Genomic DNA, 27,666 nt, shown 5'->3' with positions numbered 1-27,666 from the left:
CGAAAGCAATCAAAGTGAGTACTGTATGCAGTCTGTTGTCAGGGGATTGAGGTGGATCAGCAGCGTCCATGTTTTGTGATTGTTTCAGACTCTGACTGGTGTGTTTGTGCTCCTATAGTTAGCTGCTGAGCTGGAGGAAGCAGGATGTTTTGTTGGAAGCTCCTTTGCTGGCCACAGCCCAGAGGTTAATAACCCCCAATCAGGACAGGGAGGGACGCCCGCAGTGACCTCAGCAAACATGGCACACATACACACACCCGTGAACGCAGGATGGCTCACGCGTGCTTGATTTACACTACAACAGCACAGTATATCAACATGCTGTAAAGACTGTCACACCCACTCAAACAGCTCATGAAACGTGTGTTGACACAGTCTGTGTGTGTAAACAGTGAGATCAGTGTGACATGAAACAGGGGCAGAGTAACAGAAACGCCTCCTCCTCCTCCATCACATGTTCTCACCCTCGTTCTCTCAGTATTGCCAAGACGACGAGGTTCTGTCCCTAAACCAGTGCTTAAAAGCACTCAGTGAAGGAAGTCAGGGGAGCAAAACAACAAATACCTACCACTGAGCTGTCTGGATGCTGGCTGCTTATTGGTCAAGCTCATTTCACTGACTGAGACAAGTAGTGAAAATGGCTGATGGGTGTTAAGTTCTTCCTCACAGTCAGAGCTTGTCGGAGACCTCATTGTCTTTTTTTGAGCTGAGTGGGGTTAAAATGGCTCTTTTGACCTGGACTAGACACTTGCACTTGTAAAAGAGGCACCATGTTTTCAAAATCTGTTGGCTTACTTCCAAAAACATTTCTCACAATTTGTGTTCCCCAATGTATTATTCTGACTCAGCTAGAACATCCAACAAGTGGTGAAAACTATCCATTCATACATTACTGTATTTCTGATATACTGCGTATCCTGTGCAGGGTCAGGACATGGCTAGAGCCTATTCTTAAAGGGACAGTTCACCCTAAAATCAAATTTATATACTTTCCAACTGGCCTTTAGTGTTATTTACCCATTTAGAGTTTTCTGGTGTGAGCTGCAGAGTTTAGAAGGTATCAGCCATAGAGATGCCTACTTTCTCGCCAATAAAATGGAACTAAAAGGCACTTTGTTTGTGGTGCTCACAAGGTATGCACATTATCTTGAGTAACTGGATCATGATTTGGGGAAATCGCCACTTTTCAAATGAATGTTTTTGGTGCTTTGAGCACCTCAAGCCAAGTGCCATAAGGTCACATTGTATTGGAGAGAAGGCAGACAACTCGACAGCCAATATCTCCAAAACTCTGCAACTCACACCCAAAAAAATCTGGATGGATAAACAGCACTACAGGCCAGGGGAAAAATATGCATATTTGATTTGAAAGTCAACTGTCCCTTTATGGATAAGCATGCAAAGTTACTCATTGCTTCTATTTCTTAACCTTGAGGTCTGAACATGACTTGTGATTACTTGATATGCAGATGCAGTAAAAGGAGATACTTAAGTCAAAAGACCAGTTTTACATAGACCTGAGCTTTTCTTGCTGCCATGGTAATCAAATCGGTAATGGAGTGCTATGTTTTTGTTTTTGTTTTATTTATCTTCTTTTTTTGAAGAAAGGAAGGAGATGTTGCACTGACTACACCAAAAAAAGAGGCAAAATCCTGATACGGAACAAGACATTTAACTGCTCTGTGGCATTTAATTAGTCTCATAACGCGTCCACATAAAAACCACACATGTGCACATGAAATAAGTTCACAGAACACATCTGTAAGCAGAAAACCATCCTCGCAAGGGAGCAGTTCTTGCTCCGTGTGCACAAATGCAGTCCCACCAGAATGTAGCTGTGAAAGGCATGAGGTCAACCCTCCCCTCAAACTGATGTTTGAGACTCTGGAGGAGGGCATGAAAAAAAGTTTTACATATGTCAGTACTGAGATGATTAGAAGCTCCCTTCACACTCTTGAAATAAGTCCCAAATTCACATTACTATTTGCCTAATGCACCTGACCCCAATACAACTTATTATGCAGTATTGACGTCTTCCCTAATTCACTGTTAGCTTAAAGCAATCTGAAACCTTTTCACAGTACTAACTGAGTTTTATTTACGGTCATTTCTATGCACTAAATTAGGATTTAACCTGGGGTGATTTTGTGTTTCTAACCCTGTTGCTCTCTGTTGTGCTCTTTGGATATAATTAACAGCTGCTATATTTAACAACATGATTGAGCCACCATCTGTGCTGTAGTCACAACACCTCACCCCAGTGATCTTGACCTTGTTTTTTAATCAGGTGGTTTGATTTTTACTCTGCTTTTCTTCCCTAACCATCAGGAGATAGAGCTGCAAAACTGCACTGAGACCAACACTGGAGCACACATTAAACTTCAAACATCTATCTCCACCACATTTGAATGCATCAAACATGGTCAAACATGTCCAGGGTTTGACAATAACGGTTGCCCAAATGCCCGGGGCAACTAAAAATAACCAGCGGGCAAGCAAAACCAGCCCAGACATGCCCGTTTGGGCAAGCACCAACTCGGATTATTTTCTTTATTATCATCAATCTGTTTTTCTTCTCTCGTTTCTGTTACGACGGAGGCCCAGAGTGGCCAGTTACAGTGTGCCACTGCCTCCGTTGGCTGAGCGTCTGTGCTAATGTGCAGACGTTCATTCAAACAACATGGTGGAAGGCTCACAGCCAAAGTTAGGTAAATTAGCTTATGAGACAGAAAAGAGGCGCAGAACATTTCTCCCTTCATGGAAAGAAATACATCCGCGGGTGGAGAAAGATGCCACAATACCTGCTATGTACTGCTCTGTCTGCAGAGAGTTCCTGGCTAAAGCCAATAAAAATTGATCATTTTTCCGCAGCAATGACAGTTACAAAAAGCAGAACTTGGAGAGCCATGCTAAATCCATTTCATACTTGGCTAGCGTTGAGGCAAAAAACGCCAGACTGCTCCTGGACTGATGGACCATTGTGTCCCAAGACTTCATGTGGAGCCACAATCAGATAAAAAAAAAAAGTCTAACCACTGCTTATCATGTCGCTAAAACAGAGCAGTCATTCGCCCAAAACCTATCAATGTTCAATCTTCAAGCAATAAATGGAGTTGACGTTGGGGGAATATAGAGGACAAATCAAGCTTGCCGAAGGTAAGTGAGCATCTAACGTTACATAAACTATTTACCTACAGCTCAATTTACCTATACTCTATTGCATAGCCACATCAGTTGCCTAAAAGATCTGATCGCAATCGCGTTAAATGCTAACAACAACAACAACTCGGCAAGAGACACAGTCATGCGATTAACTACTTATTGTGAATGAATCTAATGTCTGAGTGTCATTAATCATGATACATTAACTACCTTCAGCTTGTTTAGCTATCATAATGACTGTAATAAAATGAGAACAACCGGCATAAATTAATCAACTGTTAGCAAAACAAGACTGCATTATTGAGCATGAACTGCAGTAATGTAACTTTAACTATTTGTGTTATTATATCGTTTCCAGATTCATTGAAGTCATCTATGATGACATATCAGAACCCTGCTAAAATAAAATAAAGGCAGCAAGGTTCATTAGTATCCTGGCTGATGCTGTAACGGACATCAGTGTGAGGGACCTGGAAGGAATATACATCAGATTTATGAAAGATGAAACAGGCAAACAGGCAATGGAGTTTCGTTAAAAATAAGTTGTGAGCAAAAGTATGCAACACAGCTAGAAAAAGAACCTCGTAGGCAGAGCAAGTACGAATTTAGATGGGGCAAAAAACCTTAACGTCCAACCCTGTATGTCCTAATTCTCTGATTCCAACTTCTTAAATGTAAATATTTTCTGGTGTCTTTACTCCTCTGTGACTGCATAGCACAAGCATAAGCACAATATTTTTGGGTTGTGGGCAGAACAAAACATTTGAGGACATCATCTTGGGCTTTGGGTAACACTGATCAACATTTTATAGACAAACACCTTTTAATCAATGAAAATAACTGACCAATTAATTGACTATGAAAATAATCATAATAGCTGCAGTCCTAAAACCATGTGTATGATTATCTCATGAACAAGGCTAAACATGACTAATTATTACCTATTTTCTTATAGATTACCATAAATTCTCAAATTTTGTTTATCTATGTTGGATTCAAAATGGTGCTTTAACTTCAATTTTATTTTAAATAGGAAAAATAGTCAAAACCAACCTGACCTCAAGGTCATTTTAGTAGCCTTTCTCAAGCTTTCAATCATATAATTTAAAACAGAAATGTTTTTGCTTACTCACCACTCTAACTGTATTCAAGGGACTGTCAAAAATGCTTCATTTAAAATGTCTGCCAGGAAAGGGAGGGATTATACCATCTGGGCATCTTGTAGGTTCAAATGTCAGAGATTTGAAGAATGTGTAATGTTTCAATCACAGCAGCTTAACTGTAGAAGCAAGCAGAAGCAACTGGAATTCAGGACAGTATCTCTGTTAAAAGAGAAGCTCTGAGTGATAAATACAGAATGGTGATGTTGTAAAAAAAAATGGTGCAAATGGTGTGAATCAGCACTGTGGAAATTTAGATTATCATGGTGATATTCAGAGCGTGTCCTTTCACCGAAACAGCCGCAGTCAGTATCAACCCTGCAGGTTTCTGCTTGTAACATTCCAGCTTCCCTCCATCTGTCCTGCCTTTACACTCACTCTGAGGTCCACACTGAGAGCTAAGACACAGCTAATGAGCCACCGGGAAACTAGATAACCCAACGCACACACACACACTGTGGTAAGTATCACTTGATATTACTCAGTCACTAACACACAAACAAGCAGGCTTCAGGGGATGCAACAAAACAAACGACTGCCCCTAATTTTCAACTTTACAACAGAGTGAGAACATTTTCATATCATCCAACCTTAAATGTATTGTAGTATCAAGGAAAATGTATCCCTTTATGAATAATTCTTGCCTTGTATTTGAGGAATTTACAATTAATCACATAATATCATTCAACTGAAACTGATTTTAATTGTTCAACACTATTTCTGAACAAAATCAACTTTTCACAAAAACAGAAATAAATACAGAGACAGAGACTTAAGTAATGATTCGTTTTGCGCAAATATCTCCCACATAAACTCAAAGCTGATGTAGGCATACTTAAAAAATGGAGCATTAGAGCTGCAACGATCAGTCAATTAGTTGATGGCAAGATAAGTAATTGCCAAATTGTTTGATAATAAATTCACTGTTTCAGTCATTTTTCAAGCAACACTTGCTGGTTACAGTTTCATAAATAAGAGAATGGGGGAGGTAGACTTTTATGACCGTTAACTGGACACCATTTTGAACTCTGGGAAATGGTGATGAGCAATTTTTTTTGACTTTTTATAAAAACTAAACAATCAATTACTTGTGAAAATGACAAATTAATCAGTGCTGATAATCATTAGATGCAAATCCACCTCCTGCAAAGCCTTGTGCTTGTGATCGCAAGACAACACTGTTTGGGTGATTACCTGTTATTCCCAATTCTTGATTGTCCCAAAAACAAATGTCCAATTCTTCAAAGGCCCATTGTTCCTGAAAATACACGCTCTAATTCCTCCTGGAGTTTTCTGCCTTATATAGCTTACTGTATTTTGACTTGCAAATATCAGGTGACCTTTGTCAGGTGACCTTCACTGTCACGGTAACAATAATAAACATGGTTAACGCTGGGAAACTGTCACGATTTTGTTAGGTTTAGGCAACAAAACTACTTGGTTTGAGTTACAAAGAGATAATGATTTAGGTTAAAAATAAATATGTTTGTTTCACCAATGAAGATACAGAGCAATGAGTGTTTTCAGGATAATGGGCTGGCAGACAAATGAGCTTTTGGTCTGATAGGACATTTTTCGGTCTAGTGCTGGGCGACGTACAAAATCAAATATCACAATGTTTTTGGACCAAATTTCTTATCAGTATTGGTACTGGGATATCGATTGAAATCTACATTTATGGATATATCAGCAATATTATAGGCATGCTATTGGTTCGTTCACAAAATATTAACAAATGGGGGGGTTACAGGGATGGAAGAAAGAAGGGGAGAAGACCAGGGGGAGGTGGTGGAGAAAGAGGAAGCTTGGATAAAAGATGAAAAAAAGACAATGGGGGGGGAGGACAGAGAACATCTAGTAAAGGTTTTCTCAGTAAATGGCAGAGTAATGTGGCATTCAGCTCAGTGTGAAATCAGCACATCACTCAGATACAATGACTGGGGGAGGGAGAGTTTAAACAGAGAGGCATAATGCGGCACTAAGCAGGGGCAGAGTGATGGATTTTCTTCATTAAGGATGTTGTGTTGGAGGCTAAAAAAACCAGGCTCTGAGTCTTGCGGTTTCAGGATTTAACAGACCAAAGCTTAATTCAAAGCTACATGTTGAAAAGCTGCTGTTAACAAACTGCAATGAGGTTTAAAAGAGACAAACCACGAAGGCTGGCGGCAACTCCTGACTTCACATCTTCAACTTTTTACAGACTATATAATACTACTAATAATATAGCACATGCATAAGAGCAAATGTAATGTTTTTAATGTTGTTTCTTGTCTCTGTCATTGTGTGGTTTAATTTCTCCTGCTCCAGTCGCTCAACACAGATGGCCGAAAGATAATCAGAGGCTGCACCGTAATAAATGCCATTTATATGCATTGATATATAGGACCCTTCTAGGTTATAATTCTGGTTAATGAGAGCTTTATAATTAATGTCATTCACCCTCCTGCATCTGTGACTCCCCATTACCGCCATTCTAGGCACCCTAAAAATGGCACACATTACCCATTTGGGCTCCATCAATCAGCCCCTTGGCCTGTGCAGCGCTGGGACGACTATCAGCCGGAGTCCCAGAGGTCGTTCTGGCTCAGCAGCTCCTCAGCTGCACTCTGAACGTTCAGAGCAGGTTAAAGGATGAGAGAATGAAATCACTCGCCCACATCATTGCAAGGGAGGGAAGTGGGTTTAATGGTTAACCTAACCGATACCTAATGAACAAGAAAGAGTAAAGAGCCAAGGCTACTGAACAGACTTTGAGATCATTAAACTCAAGTGAGGCTTGTTTGAAATTTTATATGTAACATCTTGTTTTTCAATATCACAAGATCACAAATCGCAACCAAATATCCAATCCCAGCTTTCAGTAAGAAACAGTTTTTATAACTCAATAATATGAACACCAAAAAGTGCCGAGGAGCCCCATACTGAAACTATGTGGCCTCAAAGACAAGAGATCCCACCACCCACAGATATAGATTTGTTCTATTTTGACAATAAAAAAGTAGCACATATTGAAGGACTGAGTACATAACAGTGGACAAAACAATGAACGACAGATACATTGACTTTTGTGGCATTATGGCTGTACACTATTATATAATTCTGGTATTTAAGTACCCTATTTCTTATTTAAAGGGACGGTTTACTCCAAAATTAAGAAATATGTATTTTTCCCCTTACCTGCAGCGCTATTAATCGATCTAGAAAGTTTTAGAGTGAGTTTTGGAGATATAATTTAATGGAACTAGATGCCACTCAGCTTGTGGTGCTCAAAGGGTCAAAAAATACTTGGAGAAGATACACACACACCGTTGCGCACAGCCTGGGACTAATCTGTCGATCACGACAGCAGACATGACTTATTATGGTGATCAGATAGGGAGGATGTGATTTGCACAGCAGAACAAGCAGACAGACCTAAATCTGCTCTAACACGGCCTCCATTCCTGTTACTTAAAACCCTTCTTGAGCTGCGGCTGGAATCCAACGAATGCAGGAGGGAACACTGATCACATAAACTGCAAAGCCAAATAAATGTGAGAGCTGATGTAGAAAATATGAAATGTTTGGATAACACTGGTCAGACCAGTCGCTAGGCAGGCTGTCCAAGGAGCCATCTGGTCCGTCAGTGTGAGTGTTACAGTCCTGCACTGAGCAACTCCAGACTGGTTAATTCATACTGAAGCTTTTCATTCTGTCAACCATCTTAGGTTTCTCTGACAGGAACATCCACAGCTAAAAAAAAAAGATTTACCAGATTTCAGTTTCTGTCTGATCTTTTTTCATCTACTCAGCTGTTTTCTTCCTTTTGTTCTTCTCACTGAGGGATCAGGAACATCAATGATGCACAAAATGAAAGCAGATCATAGTTCCAAACTGTAGTTCATTGAAAAATAAATGAAATTCGGAATACTGTCATTTTACTCTTGACTGTAAAAGCCTTTGCTTGTAATTTATACACAAATCGAGCCAATGTAGCCTGTAGTTCCATAGCTAATGAAAATCCTCCGGGTGTTTAGCACAGCAGCCCTCCCCTCCCTCTTCTCTCCCACCCCCATTAACCCTCTACTGTACAGTACAGTACATTGTTAATCCGCTGTCGACTTCCAGTCTGCCCTAATTAGCTTGATCCTGCTGGGGGGCTTCAACTGGAAACAACAACATCTCTCTCCAAGGTGCTGCGATGTAACAGATTATCCTCCCATCTCCGCTTAACAACAAACGTGGCTCCGAGAAGAAATCACTGGATGCTTTTACTCAGGGTTCCTTCACCTTTTCCGAAGTCAAATTCAGGCACTAGGCAAGGGTTTTCAATGCGTATTTCAAGCATTTTCAGCACCTTACTGCTAAAAATGATCCTCAAAACAATTATTTAACTGTGTCACCTGTCTGTAAGTAGACTAGGCATCATATACAACCAGCCAATGTCAGACTAATTTTATTTCTTTATCTAAAAAATAAGGCTGCAAAGGATGATTATTTTCACAAGATATTCAGTTTCCTGTCAGAGGACAGAATAAAACAAAAAATATCAGCATTGAGAAGCTGATATCACAGAAATTTCACATTTTATCTTGAAAAATGACTTAAAATTAATAACTGACTACCAAAAAAGTTGGTGATTAATTTAACAGTTGACAAGTAATCAGTTAATCAATTATCACAGCTCTACTAGCAAACTATTCAGTCAAGCTGTGGTGCTGTGGTGCAATTACAATTTCAAGCAGTTTCAAGCACTTCATCCAAACTCCAAGCACTTTTCAAACCTGACAAACATTAACAAGTGACTTCAAGGATTTCTAGCACCTGTAGGAACCCTGTTTTTTTGTAATCTGTCAATGTGAAACACCTCATTGGTTTGTAGCTCTCTCACAAACTCCTCAAATCACATTTAAGCGACACGAAAGATCTTCACCTACCAACCTGTGTGACCTACAGGCAATCAAACTAACAGCTACAGCAGATTTATCACCAATGCCACCCATTTATGCTTTAACGCGGCTCTTTAACAGATAGCATTTTTGAGTCTGTGTTAGTGTGTGTGTTTTACAAACCTTCTGCTTCTAAAGATTTTGTAAATGTGCTTTCAATTTCTATTCTAAACATCTATGAACACAAAGACTTTTCAAATGCTCTACCATCAGGCAAGTGGACTTAGATGTCACTGAGTATCTCTCCTCGGAGCCTCAGCTATACACTTAGATGATATCGGGGCCTGTTTTCAGGTGCTTTGCACCAACAGAAGTCCTTGTTAGTACAACTCACTGATGCAATGCAATCCATGTACCAAATACAGAAAATGCAAACACCATGAAATACGGGCAACATTTTGAGGCGGTGTTACATCAGATCACTGTTTTACTGCATGCAAGATATGTTGAGAGCAGAGGAAAAGGAAGAAAGGGAAGAAGGAATGTAGATTAATACTGTCAAAATTACAAAGCACAATTACTCAAGGGGGGAACACATGGGAACATTTAAACTGAGGCAACATTTAAAAGCTTCTCGAAGTGTTGACAAGTCTTACATCAGAGGCCAAATTCGGGAAATTTATGCTTAAACTACAGCTGGACATTTTCAACTTTTTTTCATATTTAACAAAACTGTATTAATAAAAGAAAATTAGAATTGATCTAACAGGACTGCAAGGACTAGAACTATACATTTATTGTCAATGTCTGATGATTAACAGCTTTACAGTCTTAAGCCTACTGTTTGTTACAATCACAAAATACCAAAGTAGTGAGATTAAACACCCACCCCTAACCTTACCTCAAGGAAACCGCCACTTGCAAGGAATAAAGAAGGGAAGGACTGAAGTTAAAAAGAAAAAAAAAACAAAAGCATGCAATGACAGAAACAAAGAGCAGGAAGATGCAAATGAATATCCAAATAACGTAAACAAAGAAAGGCTGCATTTCAAAGCGATTTTAGTCTAATATTTACCAAAGCGAAGAGGAGACTATGCTGGATCTTTTAAATTGTTGACATTGATGTGAATACAACAGAGCAAACTTTCAGAGCTGAAGTACACAATAAGAAATAGGAAGCAAGCGGCGTGTTCACACAGCTGTAATAAATGCCAGTCAGGCCACGGCAGGAACATTGTCTGACAGTGTTTATTGTGTGTAGAGGACTGCATTGCTTTTACTAGCTCCCATTTAACCATATCAGACAGAACACATGTGACCAGTAAAACAGGGATGGGTCAGGACCACAGAGAAATACCAGACTGGAAATGTCCCAGCTCTACCAACCAATCAGCTGGTAGGAACCTGTGAAAGGCCCTATGAGAGGAAGAGGAGACATTTTTAACAAGCAACTGCAACTTTTAGATGGAGGAGAAGAGTTTTTGTCAGGAGGTATTTAAGTCCTGACAGCAGTTTTTTTTTTTTTTTTTTACACGTTTTACATGGTTACTCAACCTGTTTTTAATCAAAGAAAAGTGTATAAGAGCAATTTTCCAACACAAGAAATAATTCTAAGGTGAACAAACAAAAACACAATTTCCCAAAGATGTGTAAAATGAACAATAGCTATGTTTACATCTAATAGTTCAGCAAATTTGAAGCAAACCTTTAAAATGACACAAAAAAGATGCAAGAAGATGCAAATTAGGTGCATTTCCATCAAATGGTCTCAGAACAGAAACAGTAGATCAGTCATTTGCTAAATCAGAACTTATTTGGAAATGTTGTTTCCATCTACCTTTCAGCACATTAACTCTTGAAAAAAAAAGTAAGCAAGTATGAAAACATTTTTTTTCAGAATTGAGATCATTTTGTTTTCCCTTTCCTAATGTGATACGTCAAATGTACATAAAAAATATGTTGTTGGAACCAAAGATTTGGGAGAGATAAAATAAAGAAGATAAAAGAAAAATATAGTTATAATAAAGGAAAGGAAGCAACATTTGAAATTTTATTGCAACAAATGTCTTGACTTTTTTTCATAATTTTCATAAATGTTTTAAGACTAGAAACGCAACAAGAACAACACTTTAAATTTATTATTTGTAATTTTTTAAATAACTCAATAACTTTTTAATAACCTTTTTTAATAACTAACTTTTAATAATTTTAACAATAAGCAAGAGCAGAATTTCTTTAACAAGTACAGAAAAAACATTTCTACAAGGCCATACTTTTTAAAAAAGAAATTAATTAAAAGAGAAATATGAATAAATTCAAAAGAAAAATAAATAATTTGTTAAAGCCAACATGAATCACTGGCATAAAAAATAAACGGAAACAAAAAATCTAAGCTCTTAACACTCGAGAGTAAGATGGAGCAAAGAGAAACTGTGACATTTTTCTTTTATCATACTTTCCAGAATATATGGGAACCCTGAATCAGATTTTAATGCGGCTGACAGATTTCTATCCCTGTTAGAAATGACGCATAGTACCTGTCCAGCACTGGTCACTTTCATCAGACGGGCGTAAACGGGTCACATGTAATGTTTCTGTAATTGTCTGGAAACAAAAGGTCCTTGGACAGAAGCAGCTGACGGATTCTTTGATTGCAGAGGATGTTTGTGTGTGCTTGTGTGTGTTTGGCTTCTATCCCTGGCAACATATTAAACAACACACGCACTCATGTTAGGAAATGACAATGACATCATTGATTTCCCAACGGTGTAACTGTAACCAGCTAAAACCTGCTCCTGAAGTCGACACCGACAGTCTAAAAGCTGAAGAGAAGCCAGAGGATGGGCTCTGATCACAGCTGCTGTTTGTATCCATACATTAGTCAGTGCTCCTAAATGAGGAACTGTGTGTGTTAACTGTGTTAGACATGTCAGATGTGATGGTGTGTGTGTGTCTGCCTTCAGGCCAGGATATGGTAAATATATAAGTGCAATTAAAGTGAAGTTAAACAGCAGATGTTTATGCAGGTTCTGTTTACAAGGAGGCAACCTGCCAGTTTTTTTTCTATTGTCAAACTGGTGCCTGGTCTACAGTATTTGATATCTTAAACAGATTTTTTTTTTTAAATCAGTATCACTGGCCTCACAATTCAACTTCAATTCAATTGTCAACTAATCAAATGCATAACAAGTCACAATGCATTTCCATGTATCTCAGTCTCAATTTTCTATATTTCTGCACGGCTACTTTTCCACCAATCAATGCAAGCAGTCAAATAAATCTAAAATCCATTTTTATTAAGAAAGTGCTCTCAGACATCAGACTCAGCTATGGAAGCTGCCACAGATTAAATGATTCTCTCACCTCTCTCAGAGTTGGACTGCATAGTTGTAAGCACCTTCACAGATCTTGGCTGATTAGCGGGGCTCACTGTATTATTCATGGTTGCAGACATTAGCTCAGGGTGAAAACGGCTAACGTACTTCTTCAAATTCACTACCATTTTTTGTGAGGCAGGTTTTACAGTGTGCATCTTGTCCATCTTGTGCTTCCCAGTGAGTACGTAAAACCTGAAACGGGGCCCTGCTTTAGCACAGCTAGTAGAATGTGCGCCCCATGTGTAAGGGCTAAGTCCTTTGCAGCGGCCATGGGTTTGATTTCAGCCTGTGGCCCTTTGCTGTGTGTCATCCCACCTCCCACCCCATTTTCTGTCTATCATTAAGTTGTCCGATCGATTTAAGGCTGAAAATCCCCAAAATGTCTGTCCAGTTGTCTGCTTTCAAAATACCAGCAACATAAAGTAATCAGGGGTTGACGTTATCCATAGCCCAATGGCCCATGACGTTTGTGCCTCAACTAGCCGAGAAGTCTAGCTCATGTTTTATCATAATCAATGCCTGCAGGAAACACCATGTCACAATTCATGGGAGAAGTGGACAACACAAGTAAGGAGGGCTGTGTTAAGTTTTCTGTACTGTTTTTACCCAAGTTTACATTGAAAAACGGGGCTTGGTGGTCCATGGGGCCAGTGCCTAAAGGTATTAGCATCTATCCCTGTTTACACAATTATGTTCCAGCCAAGGCCAGGAAATCAACAGTCAGTGTTAGTCATTGGTAGGATATGATTTTGTGTAGGCTGCAAACTCCCAATTGGTTATGTCACTGCATCGATGCAGAATCTTCCACAGTTGCATCACAATGCAAATTAGAATAGAGAAATTTCCACAGTTAACAATGCCAAAACAATTAGTCAGTGGACACAAAATGTATCAACAACAACTTATATCTGATTAACTGTTTATGTTATCAACAGAAATGCCTCCCATTCTCTGGTTCCAGCTTCTAAAATGTGAGGACATGCTGCTTTTCTCTGTTTTCTATTATTTGTTGGACAAAACAAGATGTTGGAGGAGGAGATGTTGGTCTCCATGGACTGTTTAATCAAAAGATAATCAATAGATTACTCGATAATGAAATTAATTGTCAGCTCTAGGCTTAATCTTGTTACACAATTACAGAAAATTGCCCTGGAAACATTACAGCACCATAACAGGGACATGATTCATTACTCAGCAATAAGTAGATAAATTGCACTGGATGAAAACACCCTGTCTGGTTCTCCATTTCAAACTGTTTCACACAAAAACACATAAAACAGCAGCAGCTAAAAAACATCTGTCTGACTTCCCATGATACCATAAAGCACACTCCCTCAAACTCAACACCCCCCTCCCTTGACTCAGACCTGGCAACAAAAAACTAATTTTCCCTGTTAAGTTGATCTTAGGACAAAGTGCTGATAATAAAATAACTGGAAATGTTTAAGAAATATAGTAGTTTAAGTCAAATCTTTTCAACTGGACTATATTTTACTTTATTATTCACATATCATCCTGAATGGCAGGGTGGTGGTAATGTGGTAATATTGCATGACAGAGTCAGCGATATCAAATGTACAGAGGCTGAGGAACATGACTTCATGCAGAAATGACTTCATATTTGGAAGCAGCTCTTACTATTAAAAATACACATTTATTGCAAACTACGACTAGTAAAATCTAAATCTTTACAATTAAACAGAAATTCAGAGCTTCTATAAAACATAATGTTGGCCTATTAATGCTGGTCATCTGTTTGAGTTTCATACAAGCAGCCAGTGATTTTGATTCCTTTCAGACTTAAATCAGAGAATTAATTTGAAAAATCTGGTCTATATTACCACACAGCGATGAGTTAAGCAGACATGATGACATGTAGTTTCAAGTTTATGCAAGTTGATTGTGAAATGAATGAATGACTGAAATCAACAGCTGCATGAAAGATAAAACAAACATTAAAACAAAAAAAGCACTCAGAATACAGATATCCAACAAGACAGCAAGGTTCTCCAAATCTGTTATCTTCATAGCTGAAAACATCACTCAAAATTCCTCCAAAGAATCTGGATCCATATAAGCAAAAACTTGCTCCTTGACCTACTGCCACACAGACTTTTATTAAAATCTTACAAGATATTGAGATATCTTATTTGCTACTAGTTTCCGGTTTTAAACCGAGTCAGATTTAAGATTAATGATTAATTTATTGTTATTGTTTATCATTGGTTTCTTTTGATCATGAAAGTAAACTTGGAGTTCCTTGTACTTATCAAAGGTGCAGTACTTCAGCTGCATAATGCCTCCATAGCTGTTAGGGCTGGGCAATAAATCAATATTATATTGATATTATATCGATAATAGTGATAGGAGACTAGATGTCATGTTAGATTAGTTTTGGATAGTTATATAATGATATGGCATAAGTGTTGTTTCAATGGCTGCATTACAGTAAAGTGGTGTAATTTTCTGAACTGGTTTAGCTGTTCTATTATTTGTCTTTACCCACTTAGTCACTATATCTACATTGCTTAAAATTATTTGTCAAAAATCTCACTGTAGTTATATTTTGCGAGAGCACCAACAGTCATCCATGCAATGTTGTCGCTCTATCATTATTAAAGTACTTGGTCAAAAATATTTATTTTTATCCATATCACCCAGCCGTAATATCCGTATATAATCATTGTGATCCTGTAGCTTACAATTTATATGATAACTCACACATTACTATATTAAAGATAATTTGTCTTGATACGGTTATTTTAATGCTATTCTTACAAGACTTACTGTACTACATACTAGGGCCGCAACTAACAATTATTTTCATTACGGAGTCCTATGTCGATCCTTTTCTTGACGGATCTCATGTCTTTTTGGTCTAGAAAATTGTGAAAAATGTTTATCACTGTCTCCAAAAGCCCAAAGTGATGTCCTCAAACGTCTTGTTTTGTCCACAACCCAAAGATATTCAGTCTACTGTCATAAAGGAGTAAAGAAACCAGAAAATATTTACATTTGAGAAGCTGAAATACTCAAACTCCTGGTAATAAATTTAATAGAACAAGTAATCAGTTAATCAACTACAGTAATCGCGACAGTGACACGATATCATAATAAGTCTGTTAATAAACTAAAAATAAACAACTGATGTAAAGCCAGTTACAGTTAAAATGCTTTTGCAATGCAACAGAACTATGACACTAACTAATGAGCTATGCATGATTCACACAGTCTGTGACAACCATACATCAAAAAAACAAACAGTGCAGATAATGCTGCAGACAGACATGATGCCAGGAGTACAATGCCTGTATCTTTGAAAAAAAAATCACATTTTCATAGGGGAAAGACTGAGACCAATGTAGATTCCCTCGTCCTTCTATGAGCACACACAAACGCATCATCTCCGCTCACTGTCAAAGCAGATTAGCGGTCATTGTGCACTTTAGACCTCCCCCCCCAGTGCCCTGCTTTACACTCGCTTCCGCTAGGAACCCAACAGATGCACGCACACACACGCACTCAGGCACATTCATCCACCTGTCCACAATGACTGAGCACAAAACATGTCTCAATTTGGTCATTTCAGTCTGCTCATTGGAGTGTTTACACCACAAATTTGTTCAGACAGATCAAAGTTCATCCAAAGAAATATTCATGAAGACCTGCAGGAACACATACAGGTAGAGGAAAAACGCCCACTAATACCCTGATTGCTGCCTTCCAGAGGGGCAGACAGTATACAGGTATGCTGCATGAAATAAAATTATTAACCATGTAATGTCACAGTAGATACTGTCACAGTACAGTACAGTATTTTTTTTTGCAATAGTTGATATATTGTTACATCTCTAATTAATAATAATAAATGTACAATTATTGGCCAACAGTTTATCGCCTATATTATAGTTATCATGCATCCCTAGTACTTAACACACATCTAAATTATACTTGTGTGTGACTGTGTCCCCCTAAAGCACTACAGTATTTGGCTTGGCCTTATTATAATGCTGTCTTGTTGCAAGTGCAATAAAATTGCAATGTGACCAAGTGCAATATCCAAATCACAGAACCAGAACCAAATTGCAGTTTTCTGGAAAAGGAAAAATGTGTGAGAAAACAGTATTATAATGAGGTTCTAAAGTGCTGGAGAGAAAACATCATTGTTTGGTACAGACTGCAATGTAATATATCACGATTTTGACCGTTGTTTTTTTTTTTAGTAAACCTGAAAATTGAAAGGCAAAACTGATCATTGTCACTATTCTTATTGCAATTGTAATTTCAGTCAAAATCACAATCACAATGTGACTTTTTTTTTTTTTTTTTTTTTTAACCAAATCATGCACCCTACTTGTCACACATTTTAGCTTTATCACAAAACTGCAGCTGCTGCGAGTGAGAAAATAATCTGAGTAACTGCACAGCCCTATTGGCCAAAAATGGTCAAAAACATAGGTTTGGTCCTTTAAGGAGATGACCGGGCTGTCATCATCTGCAAAGCTGACCATATTGATTGAGTGGAGCTCAAATCAACATTTATTCATAGAATTTTCAGTGAGGTTTTGTATGCAGAACTCAGTTCATATGCTTATGGTAAAGTGTGGCGCCCTGTGCGTGGGCTGTCAGGCTCATCTTGGAACAAGGAACCAACTTGTCCAGTTTCCAGCTTCTTTATCTTATAGCACAGTGACACCGTGACAGCACGACTGCACTACTCACCGCGTCTTTGTCCTCCACACCGCTCTGCTGCTGCTCTATGTTGGAGAGTTTCCTCTTGTTTTTGTTCTCTGTCCTCTTCATCTTTCACTTCACTGCAAAAACACTCCTTTATGTGTGTGGGTTTGGCCCGCTTGATCGCGGCTGAATCCTCTCTGTAACTTCTGATAGCTGCTAACAACGTGTCTCCTTCAGGGACACCTCACTGCCAACATGAAACTCATCTCTTGTTGCTGCAGTTGGTTGAGTTGAGAGTCCACTAAGGAGTTTGTTCCAGAAGACAGCCATTCCTGGTCAGCAGCCAGTCAGACAGCCAGTCAGTCAGTCCTGCGGCTGTGAAGAGCTAACACAGAGCCTGGTGCTGACTGCACATCTGGAGAACCCGCTGTGACAAGCTGTCAATCAACCCGCAGACACCAGTTTCTCCTTGAAGACAATAAAAAGGGCGTCTTATTGTCGCTCACTGCGACAGTTTATGATCTGCAGGGTAAAAACCATCCCTGCTGGGCTTTTTTCTCGGGGTAACAGTTCATTGAACCCAACTTGGTAATTAGTTAGTAAGTTAGCGACTGCTGTTAGCCACCTAAGCTAGCTGCCTGCTGCGTGACTAGCAGTGCGGCTAGCTGCCAGGCTAACTACCTGCTAACGTTTACCTGCTGCCCAGAAACACCGTGACACCCATGACAGGTCTGTCTGCACTCTCAACGGACGGTTCCGGATGATTCCCGCTTGAATTCGGAGCGTTTTCTCCGTCTCGGCGGTTTATCCGACAGTAAATATAATCTTCGGATGTTCTTCCATCCTCTGTCAGACGCTAACCTCTGTGTGCAGACACCGGGTCGGGTTGAGTGTGGAAGTGCAGCCGCGGCGGCAGCGGCACGGCTCAGGTTGTTTCCTGACTCGCTGACATTAGGCGTCAAGTTAATGAGAACTACAATACAACATCCGGCCGTGGTTTAACAAAATAAAAGCATTGTTTATTCCAACATTGAATCAAATGGGCTTTAATGGCACCACTAACAGATGTTTACATTGTCAAAGCAACTGTGGAATAAAATTAATTTATTACATGGCTTTGTTACTCGATTCTGAGCATCAGGTCAATTATTTCTTTATAGCAGATCATTGCTATACATAACAGACCTTTGTTACGAAGACCAGACCTTTACAGACACAGTTCTGATCCTAGACTCTGAAGGAACAATAAAATCATTGTGAAATCACTAAAATCATTTTGAAATTAATGCAACTTATTTGTATTGTTACACAATATTATTAAATTATATTATAATTATTTGGCAGGATAATGTACAGTGAGCAGGTCACTATTGCAAAAAAAAAAAAAAAAAAATCATTTTAAAGCTAAGGATCTACAGTGAAGATTTAGGTTAAAAACATGGTGTAACAATGTCTTTCAAGTCAGCTTGTCATGCTGGAGCTTTAGGAGACTTGGAATAAACCAGACGAGCAGTATGGATGCATTTTGTTTTGTTTTGTTTTGTTTTGTTTTGTTTTGTTTTGTTTTTCAGTTGTTTTTGTACATTTGAAAGCTGGCTACCATTCACTTAAATTGTTAGGGAGATTCGGTAAATGAAAATTTAGTGTTTTGTGGACTAAGAACTAAACCTGACCTTCGTAAAAGTGAGTAGATAATGAAATAGTAGTCACAATTTCCCTGAGCCCAAAGTGACTTCTCCATATTTGCTTCTTTTGTCCCACCAACAGCCCAGAACCCGAAGACTCTTCATTTGCTGTCATAAATGACAAAGAAAAGCAGCAAATCCTCACATTTAAGAAGCTAGAACCAGAAAATGTTTGACATTTTGCTTGGAAAATTAATGAAATTGATTATCAAAATTGTTGGCAACTAATTTTCTTTCAATCAGTCAATTAATCAACTAATTGTTGCAGCTCTAATATAAACAGATGAGTTATAAAGATGAAAAATGTAGACTGTCAGTTAAAAAATATAAATACAAATAACCGATAACTATATGAACACTGCAACATTGTTTTATTTAATATATGTAGAAATCTTGCTGCTGTGTGTGCACATCACTGTATTTTACCCAGTTGATACAGAAGTGTTTTTGCTAACCGTATTTTCAAAGGCTTTTTGGGTGGTTGCAAACTGTGGGTAGTATTTTTGTCTCTATGTCTTGGTACGGTTGGCAGGTGGTTAAAAAGTGCAACTCGGTTTCCTCCTCTTGCTGCGTGCAGTTGGTGCACAGCATACGTCTAAGGTGCACAGGTGCACAGTCTTTCTTCTCTGGGATCCGGGTCTGCCTGTGGCGACGTCTCTCCACAGCGAGCTCGTGTTCACTGACTGTAATTAGTCAAGGATTCAAACAAACAACTTGGAAACTGAGTGTAAACCTTCTGTATTTCTTTGTCCCTCCCAAGGTGTTGAATCACTGATCTCTTGTATGCAAAAGACGTCCATTTTTTCAAACTCTGCATCATATAAATACAAAATGACATTACCAACAACGTGGTAATGTTTTACTTTGTTTAACGCTTTATCTTTGAGACTCAATTTCCAAATGCCACGCATTTTATTTTGAAAGTAGTAGTAATCTTCTTCCTTTGTCTAGTTTCAGCTTCACCTGGTGACACAGTTTTAATGATGATTTCCTGTAACATTTCACACAAACTCATCACTTGAGACATTTGTAACATAAATAAATAAATAAACAGAATCTGTTTTCCAGATCATCTGCATCAATTTTATTTTATATTAAGTATCTGCTATGTGTGTCTTTGTTGTGTGTGTGTGTGTGTGTGTGTGTGTGAAAGAAGGTGTCAGTGACAGTTAAACTGGTTTTGTTGGAGTCTGCTGCCACCTGCTGAAGGACAACATGCTTTGAATATTTTCTGTTCTCCGTGTGTACAGTTAATGCAGGTTCAAGCCCTAAAGGCGTTGAGCCCTGTTGAATCTGTCGTATGTTGGAGCTCAAATTTCCTTGAGCTGGAATGAGCTAGAAACACGAAACTGGGCCCAATAACTGGAAATAATGTGCATGTGTTTCCCCAAATATGAGCCAAATCAGCCAGATGGTGGCACTGTCACTGAGGCCCAAAAATGTAGTTTTGGAAAGGCCACGCCCCTCACATCATAAGTCCCGTTGTGCTCTACAGACAAGCCTCTTGGCTGATAAAAGTTGCCAGAATGGATTTTTAAATAAATTTCCATAATGTAAAAAATAGTAAAATGAAAAGAACTTTTTGAATTGTGACTACCAACACCAGAGGACCAGGGGAGACACAGAGTGAAACAAAATTGAATTAATATGATCTATGTAGAGAAAATAAACACATGAGAATTTGCTGATTCCATCCTGCTGACCTTTATTTCACTATAATTCAACTTTTGATTTTTATTTAATCAGCTTCATCCCCATTCATTGTTAATGAGTGATTAAAAATTTTGGGGTGGAGCGGACTTGAACTTTTGTTGCTTCTTAAAGAGGGGCACGCCAGAAAAAGTTTGGGAACCACTGGTTTAGTTTGTTTGTGTTGTTGTGTGACTCTGATAAATCATAGCTAACTCTTTAAAACAGCAAAGACACAAACTAATAACCCTGGTGGAAACACTATTTTCGACTCTTTCTGCAAAGGCAATAAGGGCTTGTCGCCTCTTTTGCTCCTTTTTTATACACATGTGCTGCTTGACGCTTCTCTATTCACTGCTGCAGGCAGACAAAAGCAGGGTTTGCACCTACTTGAAGGTCAGCATTTAGTGATGAAGTATTTGTCTGTAGTTGAGCAGCTAAACAGTGTACAAACATTTTACTTCCCATAAATTCTTGTTGTTATCTAAAAGCCTTAATTATGAAGCAGCAAAATTAGGAAATGTTTGGGTTTTCATCAGCAGTAACTTAACAAGACTCCTATCAGCTGAAAGTAAACATGAAACCTAAAATAAAGCAGATATCTGAAAGTACAAACAGTGAGGCAGGAGGGAAACCAAACGTCAGAATACAGAGATTCAGTTAGAAGCTACAAAAGTACTGAGAGTGGAACTTAAAAAAAAGTTTTTTTCTCTCAAGAATCCTGCACACACGAGTTGACCTTAGAGAAAAAAAAAAAAACACAGAAAGACAAACGCATATCATTGCAATGGGAAAAGGGCCAATTACCTATTCAAGGTTTACCCTGTGTTTAAAAAATCTGCTCATACACTCTAATCTAACCCTAACCCCTGCAATGGCAAAACAAATACAGTTTTTCCCAATTGTTTGCACACATTTTCTGCAAGTTTAGCTTATTTTCTCAAAACTCTAAACACAAAACTCTACAAAACTCAAGCACAAGCAAACACTGCCCTCAGAACTGTTTGTCTGTTTCCAAAATGTTTTTTTGTATCAAAATCACACACACACACACACACACACACACACACACACACACACACACACACACACACACACACACACACACACACAGGCCGTCATATGAATGGATCTTTCTCCTGACCAACAACACACGGATGTGTTCAACACAAAACACTACTGTGAATATTATTATATTATCAGTTACTGTAACAAGAATGCTGTAGAAATTTTCAGTATCTTATTGGCGGCAATTAGCTGGTAAATTGTTGTAAATACATTTGATAGTATGATTGCTGTAAATTTAATTACAGCATCACAGTACTGTACTTGTTATTACAGTAATAATAAGCATGCTGTTGTATGTTTTATCACAACATGAACATTACTGTTTTAATTTTAAGACTATAAATTACAGTTTTTTACAATTGCTTATGTACAATTTTGAAAACAGGGCTCATTTTGTCAAAACACTACACACAATTCACATAACCACACACAAAAAAAGCAGAACACCTCAGATCTTTTGCAAAATTAAACACTTCATTCAAAACTATGCAATAATTTTTAAAAACCCAACTTTGTCTCCGTACGGCACACACACGATGCAAATAAAACTGGTTCTCTTTGAGCTAGTTAGATACTAATTTGCTCAATCTAAAACATGTTTAACATTTCTACTTTTTTAATGACAGAGGTTTTTTTTAGAGATGTTGTCATGGTAATGGTATGAATCCTGACACAAAAGACAGTGATGCACGCTGATGAAAATAATTATTTCTCTCCACATTTTTAAACTTAATACGACTATGCATTTCCAAAGTTTGCATTTTGCACTGAAAATCAGAAGAGAACATATTATAAATGGCACATAAACACTGCAACAACATTTGTGGAGACAAAAAAAGAAAGCATGAATAACACTCAGGCTCTGACCTACACCGGACTGATTTTAGAGAAAAGTTGTTTTTTCACCTGTGCTCATGTTGAAATGTCCAAACAGCGTATCTGCTGAGGTTGGGCTGAATTCTCTGTCCAGTCTCTGTCAATGTGAACCCAGAGTTTACAACACAGTCAACCAATCACATCTGCTCAATTTGGTCCTCGTCCTTTTTTTCACATCCTCCATTTGTGTTGAACACAGGAACACTCACCTGTCGCCTTTTGTTTTTTTACAGTTCTCACGCCTGACTGGAAAGTTTACAGTTAAGCATTTGAGTGTCTGTACACCTGACAGCAATTGTTTGAATTGTTTGGTATTTTGAAGGAGGCTCTTTGAAAAGGGCAAAGTTAGATTTCTGTGTCTAAAGTAGAGAAATGTGTTTAGTGATTTAAAAAAACACTGTTTAGTGTTTTGCAAAAAGTGTGAGGCTGAGAATGTGCTTATAGTTGTGCAGATCTGGGCTGAGGTTTTGCTCCTTGAGTGTCAAGCGTCACTAAATGTGTGTTATTTTTAATATTAGTGTGCAAAGTAAAATAAAAAAAAATGTGAAATCATCAGTTATCTTATCAATACTCTCCATGAGAAGGAGATAATCATCAGTTACTGGTATCAGCTGAGAAAAAAATCATGCATCCCTACTTGCGAGAAACACAGTAACACAGACGATGGATTCATTCTGTCTCAGCGTCCTGTTTTTGTGCTGTGCTTTGTGGACTCATTCAACTTATTCACGGGTGACAGGAGGTTATTGTACGTAAATGATGACAGCTGTGATGAAGCTGTGGTCAGCTTCTGCTGCCTGTGTTTACCATTTTGCAATACAGTTGCATCACAGTGCAACATGTGAGTACAAATGAGTTTCGAGTTTTGCCAAAAGAATGAATGATTCAGTAGTTATGTTTAGGTCACTGAGCTAAGAGTCCAGAGATAATGGAGTTTAGTGTTTTACCAGCTGTGGAAAACTGTATTTGGCTTGTGTATAAAGTTTTGACACAACGCAACAAGTTTTTCAGTAATGGTCAGAAACTGTGAAACAGAAGTACCGTCAGTGTCCACTAGGTGGCAGCAGAAAAAACCTGACGCTGTTGTAACACTGAAATTCTTCCGGGTTGTTCTTCTGCTCTGCTGCAGCTGTAAACAAAAACATGAGGACGAACCTGCGTGAGTTTTTCTTATAATAGAAAATCCTGGTTAACTCACTGGTGTCCCGTTGTGTTTCCGTGTTTATTCCGGATCGTATTCCTCCTCCGTGCTCCTCTGTTCCGCCATGTTGTTCCTCCGGACTGCGGCTCTCGGCTGCAGAGCTCTGACCGCTCTGCGCCGCCCGTCCTCCGGCTTCACCTCCTCCAGAACCACCGCTACCTACATCCAAGGCCAGAGCCCGGAGCCCCGCATCCGAGAATACTTCTACTACATCGACCACCAGGGACAGGTGAGGGTTTACACTGACACAAAACAAAACCTTCATAAAACATCCTTTAATGTTAGCTTCACCCGCTGACATGTTGATTTGTTCTCAACTCCCCAGCTTTTCCTCGATGACACTAAAGTGAAGAACTTTGTCACCTGTTTCAAAGGTAAAAATAACACACGACGCTTAGAGTAATTACTGAACCCTTAAATGAGAAAACACGTAAATATTTTTGTCTAATTAATTTCTATTTTAGCCTGTTCCTCACAACACGTTTTCTTAAAAAATATATTTTCATATTTCCCGTCTATGGTGTTCCCATTTCTTTTCATTTATTTCCTCTGTCATATTTTTACAGTTCCTCTTGTTTTTGTTTTTATATTTTTAATTGATGCTTCTTTATATTTTGCAATACACTTTGCTGCTGTAATACTGTAAATTTCCCCATTGCGGGACTAATAAAGGAATATCTTATTCTCTACTGTATGTAGGCTAAAATGACACAATTTTAGGGTTGGGGAATATGTCAGTATTAATTTGACTCACTATTAGATTAGATCTAAGATATCATTATATTATATTATGGCATAAATGTAGTCTTTTTCTGGATTTGACATCTTATAATTCTGCTCAAATGACAGAAAAGGGCCCCGGGCTGCCAACTTCAGCCTACACGAGTCTCATGGTTTTTCCTACTTTATGTTATAATGCCTTTGTTCATCATCTGTGATATGAAAACTTCAGATTTCCACACAGTCTTATAGTTAAGGTATGAAATCCCAGTGCACCACAGGGCATCACAGATGCAGGGCTGTCAGCTGAAGCATCAGTCACAACGGATGGCAGTAAAGGAAGTTTTACCGTCTGGTTCAAAAGTGGTAAAGTCAACTTCACTGACAGTCATCATCGGCAACCATTTCTATCACTCATACAGTATCTGCTTTTATTACAGTTGTTTTTGTGGTTTGTGGTCATTTTGAAACTGCAAAGTTTACAGCCATGCCTTTGCCCCTGCATTGCTCTGTGTACAGTGACTATAGGTGGATTACTGAGTGGGGGGGGCTTTTAAAAGTCCATCCCCAGGGGCCCATTGTTTCATAACATGTCACATGACAATGATGCTGCTAAAAAACAAAAGTGCAGAGATTCCAGTGACAAAATGTGGTCAAATTGTGGTCCTGTTCCTGAGTGATCCAATCACTTCCCTATTCTGTATGCCAATAATCAAGATGGCTGTTTTGTCAGCTGACTATCCATTACTGTCCATTTACCAGTTTATAGATGTATTTTCTTTTTAGTTCAGCACCACTCTAAACTCTGTCAGCTCACAATGAGACTCATGTTTTACCTGCACTGTCAGCAACTGGCAGTGCATTGGGATTTTATAACTGAACCATGAGCATAATGCACATTTACTTTTTCTGACTGCGTGGAAATCTGATGTTTTCACATCACAGATGACGAAGAATCAAAGAAAGTATGCCTCTGAGCACACCGTGGAGCCTCTCTCCTGTCTGCTATTCTCAGCAGTTTTCAGTTTTTTCCACAAAGAAAGAAATAACTTTGCTGAATTTACAAGAAGGAAAACACATAAACTCGACCCTGACTGCAGGTTAAATTGTGAAACCACAGCTGATATCTTCAATATCTCTGATGTGTCTGATGATTAGTAGCTGAGCCAAACTCATATTTTTCATTGCTTCATGACTCAGCAGCTCCTCATCATCTCTGTGTCTTTATTACCAGATAAACAGTTCCTGGTCTTCTTCTTCAGTCGGCTGCGGTCCAATCAGAGTGGTCGATACGAGGAGGACTTCCCCTTCTTGTCCCTGTGTGGCAGGGAGAGGAACTTCCTGCGCTGCGATGACCGGCCTGTCGTCTTCACTCACCTGCTGCAGAGTCCCGCGGGGCAGCTGGGAGTCATGGGAGATCAGGAGCTGCTGTCGTACTGCGGCGGGGCGGAGAAGCTGTCTGTCCCGTTCCGCCCGGAGGCGCTGTTCATGCATCCTGTAAGTGGACGAGTTTACCACCCCTGCTCAGAGCGCGGAGGGGGGGTCGGCCTGGTCAGGTCGGCTCTGGCCATCGAGCTTAGCTCATTCTTTGTCTATGCTCAGGAGGACGGTCAAACAGGACAGCCGACACACTTCCTCTGGAGGGGACAGAAGCATGCACTGACCAATGAGCTCGCAGGATTCGTCCCCAATGTGGAGGAGGGCAGCGGGCAGCAGGGAGAACTGGGATAATGACCAGAACTGATCAGACGTGTCACTTAGATCATCTTAGATCATGTCCAGATAAGACATTAGTGTCCCACAGTGGCAGCAGGTAAAGACAGCTACTTTCTTGTGATCACAATGTGATTGTTACTGTTTGAAGACTGAGCTGAGGTGTCCACTCACTTTAATTTATATGATGTGTAAGAAGTCAACTGTTGCATTCACTGATGATGATGATGCAGACTGGGGCTGAACGTCTTCGAAAAAATATCTAATTGTGATTATTTCAACTGATACTGCAATTGTAATATGATTGAAAATTGCTATTGCATTACTTTCAACATAATTCGCTCTCTGGCTGAGAAGTTCACTTTTCTAGATAAAGAGACACTCTAAATATTTTTGCCTTTAGAGAAAAATGAAGACAACTCTGCTTGAATCCTGATATGAAATTTGGCCTAATCATTTTGAGCATATCTGTGTATATAAATATGTAATTTACCACAGCTGTCAGGTGCTGGAAAAGCTTAAAAATGTTTGAAAAGTGCTTGAATTTGATGTTGCAAAAAGCGTAGGAACCTTAAGAAGGTGCATCTACTCAGGGATGAGAAGCTCGTCCTGAGCTTTCCGACGAATCTAATGAGCTCATGTTTCATTTGCTCGTGCAGATACTTGCGTTGGTGAATTTAGCACCACTGAACTAGCTAGCTTGGTGAAACGGTTAGCAGGTGTAGTTCGGTAGAGAGAAAGTAGTTCCTATGTGAAATTGCTCACAACAAGGAGTTTGGATTATCTTGAGTAACCAAAACAGCAAAACAATCCAGATGGATAAATAGCACCACAGGCCCAAGGAAAAGTATCCATAAATATGGATTTTGGGGTGAACTGTCCCTTTAAATGACCTCAAAGTTAGCAGGAGGTCATCACAGCAGATTTGTTTAAGAGAAGAGAGCAGTTACTTATGTCACTGGGAACAGATGATTATACGTCAAACAGCAACAGAAATAATAACGACAGATAATATATATCATATTAAAACAACTATCGTGTCTCTTTTGCCAAATTTAAAGAAAAGCTGATGTCTGCGGCAGAATTTTGCTCTATACATGATGAAATATGCAAAATAGATATACTGACATGCTTGAACAGAAAATACTAATATCATCAAATAGTATTTAATGTTGAATCTTTATGATATTTATTATATGTGCAGAACACTGGGAACAGTTTCTGGAAAAAATGAGGTCTGAAAAGTATTTTAGAATATATTACTGAATGCATAAAGTCAGATCCTTTTAAATAAAGTGAGATACACTGAATGTCTTGCTTTCTTTTGTTTGTTCTGTTACATTGTTGATAAGAAATGTACGTTGTTTTTTGTCTCGTTATGTCTTTTCGGCTTGTCTCATTTCCATCTTGTTATGGCTTTTGCATAATTTTTCATCCTTTACGTCATTTTTCATGTTGTTCCTCATCTTG

At 38.8% G+C, this 27,666-nt stretch overlaps 2 protein-coding genes across 2 annotated transcripts in view; one reads left to right on the top strand and one right to left on the bottom strand.

Moving 5' to 3' along the window:
- mast2 (microtubule associated serine/threonine kinase 2) overlaps positions 1-18,178 on the bottom strand; it is a 210,555-nt gene extending 192,377 nt beyond the window's left edge. Inside the window, exon 1 of the mRNA XM_084723557.1 lies at positions 17,290-18,178. Coding sequence (XP_084579683.1) covers positions 17,290-17,370 — 81 coding nt within the window. The 5' untranslated portion in view covers positions 17,371-18,178. The remainder of the gene's footprint in view (positions 1-17,289) is intronic.
- Positions 18,179-23,649: 5,471 nt separating this feature from the next.
- On the top strand, positions 23,650-26,476 carry c7h8orf82 (chromosome 7 C8orf82 homolog). Its single transcript, XM_084722282.1, has 3 exons — positions 23,650-23,992; positions 24,089-24,137; positions 25,718-26,476. The coding sequence occupies exons 1-3, from the start codon at positions 23,828-23,830 to the stop codon at positions 26,212-26,214; spliced, it is 711 nt and encodes a 236-aa protein (XP_084578408.1). The 5' UTR covers positions 23,650-23,827; the 3' UTR covers positions 26,215-26,476.
- Positions 26,477-27,666: the final 1,190 nt, after the last annotated feature.

The sequence above is a fragment of the Lutjanus erythropterus genome, chromosome 7, assembly GCF_056507025.1.
Source record: "Lutjanus erythropterus isolate fLutEry1 chromosome 7, fLutEry1.hap2, whole genome shotgun sequence".
Taxonomy (NCBI): domain Eukaryota; kingdom Metazoa; phylum Chordata; class Actinopteri; order Lutjaniformes; family Lutjanidae; genus Lutjanus; species Lutjanus erythropterus.
Note: the sequence above shows the minus strand (reverse complement) of the source record. Positions and strands in the feature narration are given on the sequence as shown.

Bases quoted from the DNA above. Each gene is read 5' to 3' on its own strand.
- c7h8orf82 (XM_084722282.1), top strand. From the start codon at position 23,828: ATGTTGTTCCTCCGGACTGCGGCTCTCGGCTGCAGAGCTCTGACCGCT. The intron at 23,993-24,088 runs GTGAGGGTTTAC...TCAACTCCCCAG, and splicing joins ACATCGACCACCAGGGACAG to CTTTTCCTCGATGACACTAA. The intron at 24,138-25,717 runs GTAAAAATAACA...CTTTATTACCAG, and splicing joins CTTTGTCACCTGTTTCAAAG to ATAAACAGTTCCTGGTCTTC.